The sequence below is a fragment of the Mus musculus genome, chromosome 13 (assembly GCF_000001635.26).
Source record: "Mus musculus strain C57BL/6J chromosome 13, GRCm38.p6 C57BL/6J".
Lineage (NCBI taxonomy): Eukaryota > Metazoa > Chordata > Mammalia > Rodentia > Muridae > Mus > Mus musculus.
This window is the reverse complement of record NC_000079.6, coordinates 19615506-19621505: the sequence shown is the minus strand read 5'-3', so window position 1 is coordinate 19621505 and position 6000 is coordinate 19615506. Positions and strand designations below refer to the sequence as shown.

Sequence of the window (6000 nt, the reverse complement as noted above, 5' to 3'; positions counted from 1 at the left end):
GGAAACTATTAAGACAGGAATTTGGGACAGAGGGGTAGAGCTCATTGTTGCGCTCACTCCAAGTTCACACTCAGCCTAAGGAAGCTACCTTCAATGTGGAACTCTACCTATCAGGCCCACCGATAGTCAGTCTGTCCCTGTTTTTCATAATGTTATACAGAGCAGAGGGACTTGTCCGAAAATTCTTGTCAATTGTCCTTCCTCTTCCTGCCCTCCCAAAAGGCTTGCAGCTTTAGCACTAAAGCCATTGTCCTCTAGTTGGGTGCTTCTCTGGGGTGACTCCCATTTGGGCTCCCTATTCTTCCTTTCTCCCCTCCTACATGCCTGCTGCTCTCAGGATTTTGACCCTAGCTTTCACCTCAGTCTTCCCTCTCCCGTCAACTCCAAGTTTCCTCATTCTCAGGACTTTTGAAACGTAGGTTGGAGAGTTCCTTGTCAAATATCCCTGGGAGGGGGGTGGCAAGAATCATCCATCCATCCATCCATCCATCTCAAATTCTCTTCAGTGACCCTTTCTATGCCTGTGGCTTCCGAATCTAAGACTTGGGCACTGCATGCTCAAGCCATGCAGAACTGTCTTTGGTTGTCTCTACCTAGATATTCCCCAGTCATCTCAAAGCTAACTGGCTGAACTACAATTTTCCTTCCTTCCTTCCTTCCTTCCTTCCTTCCTTCCTTCCTTCCTTCCTTCCTTCCTTCTTTCCTTCTTTCCTTCCTTCCTCTCATTTACCCAAATCAGAACCCCCTGCCTCCAACTTCAATCTTTCTTTGTAATTTCAAGCTCCATTCCACCCTACCCATCCCCATTGCTGTCACTCAGCTACTCTACAGCTGGCTTGTAGTGTAGCAGCTTCTGCCCTGATACCCTGCCACTCTGTCTGACACTGCATTTTCTTCCTGTGCTAGCCGAGTGAGCTTTCTAATATACATCGCTTATGAGGGTTGTCCCTGGCTTTTTGTGGGCTTGTGGCTCTCACAGTCCTCGATATCAACAACAAAACACTCAACAGCTTTTAAGGCCCTAAATGATCAGGCTCCTGATTGTCTTACAGATACTTGCTTGGGCTCCAATCCTGGAGTTCTTTTGACCTCACTCAGAAATGCCCCAAACCATTTCCTCTTGGCTCACTCTTCTTCATAGTAGGTATTAAGTGGAAATGTAAATAACATTGTAAAGCAAGGGTCTTTAAAAAATTGCCTCATCTCATCTTGTTTCTATATTATTATTAATCCTACCATTACTTAAACACACACACACACACACACACACACACACACATACACTAAAGTAAACCTCTAAAAACACAAACCTCTGGACTTGAAGCTTTGACGTGTAGGAGAGAGGAATCTCACTGAATTGAGACTCAGGCCTGAGATTGGAAACTGCACAACGAACACCACAGAAATTTAGTGTCATTTCTTCAGGAAGGGACCATTGTAACACTTTTAATTTGTAAAAAAAAAAAAAAAAAAAAAAAAGTCACGATTTTACCAAGAAACAAATTACAGCAGCCAGAGAATGTGCCACACCTCTGCTCTGCTCCTGTCCTCCTTGAGGGGGGTTGCAGTTCTTGGAGAAAGGAGTCCCTTCTCAGAGAATTACCCCTTCCATCCCAAACCCTTTAAGTGCGATGCCCTTTAGGATGCTAGTGGCATCACTGCCGCTGCGTTTCCTGTTGGCAGCAGAGAGCAGGAAAAACAAGCTTTGGTAAGCCTCCGCCAGAGCAGAAAGAGCTGGGGCGATTCACGCGGCTTTCCCAGGCCGGTGTCCCGGTGTCCGGAGCCCCCAAGCCAGGAGCCTGTGGAACGGAAAATCGAGAGAGGCCTGAACTGGGTCCCGGAGCACACCTTTCGCCAGGGCGCAGAGAAGGCTCACGCGACTAGTCCAACGCAGGGCCTCGGCTCTCTCTGGAGCTCGGCTGACCCTGGGGCGGCAGATCACGATGCCCGCGCGCGCTCCCCGCCGCCTGGTCCAGGGGCCTCGGGGGACCTGGCTGCTGGGAAGCCTCTGGGTCTGGGTGCTGTGCGGCCTGGGGATGGCGGGCTCCCTGGGAACCCCACAGCCATGCCAGGCACCCCAGCAGTGGGAGGGACGCCAGGTTCTGTACCAGCAGAGCAGCGGGCACAACAACCGCGCCCTGGTGTCCTACGATGGTCTCAACCAGCGCGTGCGGGTGCTGGACGAGAGGAAAGCGCTGATCCCCTGCAAGAGGTAGGCAGCTTGGAAGGGCAAGACGGCGGCCAGGGGAACGCCAGCTCGGGCGGGGGCTTGCTACTCCAGCTAGACCCCCAGCAGCTCCCGGCCCCTCCCGATCCCCAATTAAGTTATAGGGGGCCTTGGGATCCGCTTGGTCTGACCACTGAGGTAGAGGCAGGCAAAGAAAGGACTCTCCAAGGGCAAGATGGAAAAGCCAGGCATTCTAAGTCCAAGTTAGCCTCATGTCTTAACTGCTGAGTCAGGCTTCTGGCACCTGGAGTCCCCTGCAGTCTAGGGCGTGTTTTTTGTGTAGAAGGGACAAACACAATATTCTCTAAAATTTTTGTTTACAATGAAAACATTTTAAATCACAGTGTGTGTGTGTCTCTGTGTGTGTGTGTGTGTGTGTGTGTGTGTGTGTGTTGCCTGTGTGGAGGCCAGAGGACAACTTAGAGTCGGTTCACTCTCTCTCTTCTGACATGTGGCTCTAAGTACAACACTGTAAAAGGCATGGGAAATGATTTTTAAAAGCTCCTCCCAGCTCATTACCCTATTACAATCTGACCATGTTTGTTTCCATCTTGAGGATTTTCTCTTTTGAAAAACTAGTTAAAACTCCCATTAGAACACATATACTTTCTCCTTAAAACATCTGTTAGATACATATACTGCCACCTTAGAATAGACGCTGGGGCACATACATTCCCACCTTAAAATCCCAATTTTACGTATCCTTCTCTCTTCTCAGTTTATTAGGTTTTTTTAAAACCTATTTTTAATGACCACAGAAATTGCAAAATGGGAGGGCATGCTATCTGTCACACACATGCTCAACACAAATGCGTGCACATTTACATACACACACACAAGCAAACCAATGGTAGTCAATTTAGCTTTCCATTTTGTGTTGATAGAGGACATACTTTTTTAGAATGTCACCTTGTTTCTGGTCTCTTTAAGACCTACTTTCTAATTTAAGATCACCACCTGTCTCGGTGGCTCAGCCCTCCACTAATGTCCAGTGTGTGTCATGCAGTCACACTGACATCTCTTCATGGCATTTGCACCAGGAGGAGATACGATGGTCCTGGTAAGATTGGTGATGAATAAGAACCACTAGCTCCCAGCACAAAACAAAGCTTGGTAACACCGTTTCACCAAAAAACCATTGGAAGTGTTGGGCTTCTTGATTAAAGTAGGGGAAAGACAACTTTCTGAACCACCTAATCAGAGTGTGAGACCACCCATTACCAAATGCAGGAGACTCACTGTACTCTTGGATTTTTTTTCTGCTTTTGAGGATTCAACAAACCATGGATAGAAAATATGTGAAATCATATTGCATGTACTAAGCACATCCATACTATTTTTCTTGTCATTGCTTGTTAAACAATACAGAACTTATTTGAATAACATTTATATTATATTTGTTATACTGAACAACCCATATATGGAAGGGTGTTTGTAAGCTGCATGCAGTTTTTTGTCACTCTTAGATCAAGGACAAGGGCATCCATGGATTTTGTTATCCATAGAGGCACTGGATCCAACCCTCCTTGAATATAGAGGGACAGCTTTACATTAGCCTGGAAGGCAAGTCACAGTAGTGTCTTTATGGAAGACTCAGAGTATGCAAAGACTTTCAAGAACATGAGTGTTTTTCATTGGGGCTTGAGGGATATAGTAATATCCATTATTTGAGTGTGTTATATGATATACTATTGCTGAAACTTGGCATGTTTTATATAATTTTGTTTAGGGTTCATAACATCACACACTAGGTTGTATGATTTCTATTCACATAGAAACACCAAGACCTAGGGAAATTAATAAACTTTCCTTCTATCGCACAACTGAAAGTTAAGAAAGCTGCATGGATTCTGACATCTATAATATACTATGTTCATATTCATCCATCCTCATTCAGTAGGCTATTGCTCATGGCAGATACTGTGTCAGTTATCAGTGGAGTGGGTCCTGATTTTCAGGGGATAACAGTCTGAAGGTGGAATCTCATAATTTAATTATCCCTACGATGAATATACCCATGATGAACACATGGCCAGAGCTTCCTGGAGAAGGTGATATCCCAAATTAGTGGCCCTCAGACACCCAAGCGAATCTACCAGGGGTGACATGCAGAAAAGACTTTGTTGGGGGCATAAATATGTATGTATCACAGATTTAGTAGGTTGTCATCTGGGAGTTTACAAGCAGGACTCATATTCTGAGACTACCAGCCCAGTCTCTATGAGGAACAAAAGCAGAGTGTGTTGAGAGGTCACGCTGAAGGAGCCTGAACAGTTGGAATGCCATTATTAGGTGGCATAAAAATCACTGGATGCATGGCTGAAATTTCATCCTCAAGAGCTTTAGAAAAACTAGAGCGACACAATGAGTGTAGGAGCAAACACTCCGAGTACTGTAGCTGCTTCAGATGGAGAGGAAGCTGCACAGGTGGTTCCATTAGGGAAGTGTTAAAGAGGTGGTGACATATAAGTGATCAGAGGCCGCAGGGTATGGAGGGACAAAGAGGAGTCAAGCAGGTTGCCACTAGTGGTAGCTGGAGCTAACTGTACTGGCTGCATAGAACAGGGATCACTCTCTTTACTTGGAGTGAGGGTGGGACACGACTCTTGATGTGTCCTTAGGAAGCATGTTCACTGGTTATCTGTTGGTCAGTAGACATGGGGAACATGGGCTGGAACACCAGAGTTCACTGCTGATGCTAACTAAGCAGTGTGACCTGGAGAAGACCAAGAGTTCATTCTCACCCAAAGAGCATCATTAACTGTTCAAGACATTTGGCTATGTACTCAGAATCTGGTTCTGAAAGTGAGCTTTTCTAGATTACTGTGGGTTTTTTTTTTTTTGAGACTCAGTTTCCTCTTTTACAAAATGCAAATACGTATAGCAACTCATTTATTAGCATATAGTGAGGATTCTGTAAGTTAAATATACAAAGCACGTGCTACATTGTCTCCTCATAGAGCAGTGAGGAGGTGTGTAGTCAGGGGTCCCAGGTGCTTCTCTCACCACCCACCATCATTGTCCTGGTGGATTTCATTTCCCATGTGCAGGAGTCTTACTGACAGCCCCTCTGAACTCAGACACTTGATTGAGCAGCACACACAAGTATCCTCTCTTTGGGAACTGACTCGGTACACAGACTCAAATGCTAAACTATATTTCAGCAAGTTTTATAGCTGGTATGGAGACCAGTATTCTCAAATCCACAGAGATAGACTAAATCATTCTCTCCTTGATTCAAAACGATGTGAGAAGCCAAATTGCGATCAGGAGGTTATGAGTAAAGAGTTGGAGCAGACACACGTACAGAGGCCTGGTGATTGTCTCTTCCAGGCTCAGTTTTACGTACAACATTGAGTTTTTTCCATCACAGATAGATGTTTCTTCCCAGAATAATATTTAACAATTGTCAGATTGTGTGGGCTACTTGAAACAAGCTAATGTCATTTGGGAAGAAGGAACTGCAATTGAGAAAATTTCCCCACAAGATTGACCTGTGGTACTTTTGACCGATAGAGGGTTAATATGGGAGGGGCCAGCTGACTGAGGGTAGCACCAATCCTGGGCAGGTGATCTTGGGTTGTAAAATAAGTCAGGTTGAGAAAACCATAGGGAACAAGCCAATTAACAGTGCTCTTCCACGTTTACTGCTTCCAGGTCCCTTCCTTGAGTCCTTACTCTGACTCTGATGATGGACTGTTTGAAAGACAATGTAAGATAAAAACAACCCTTTCCTCCCCAAATTGCCTTGGTCATGCTGTTCAGCAATAGAA

General features: G+C 45.4%; 1 protein-coding gene across 1 annotated transcript in view; it reads left to right on the top strand.

Moving 5' to 3' along the window:
- The first annotated feature begins 1675 nt into the window (after positions 1–1675).
- Epdr1 (ependymin related protein 1 (zebrafish)) overlaps positions 1676–6000 on the top strand; it is a 28123-nt gene continuing 23798 nt past the window's right edge. Inside the window, exon 1 of the mRNA NM_134065.4 lies at positions 1676–2212. Coding sequence (NP_598826.3) covers positions 1944–2212 — 269 coding nt within the window. The 5' untranslated portion in view covers positions 1676–1943. The remainder of the gene's footprint in view (positions 2213–6000) is intronic.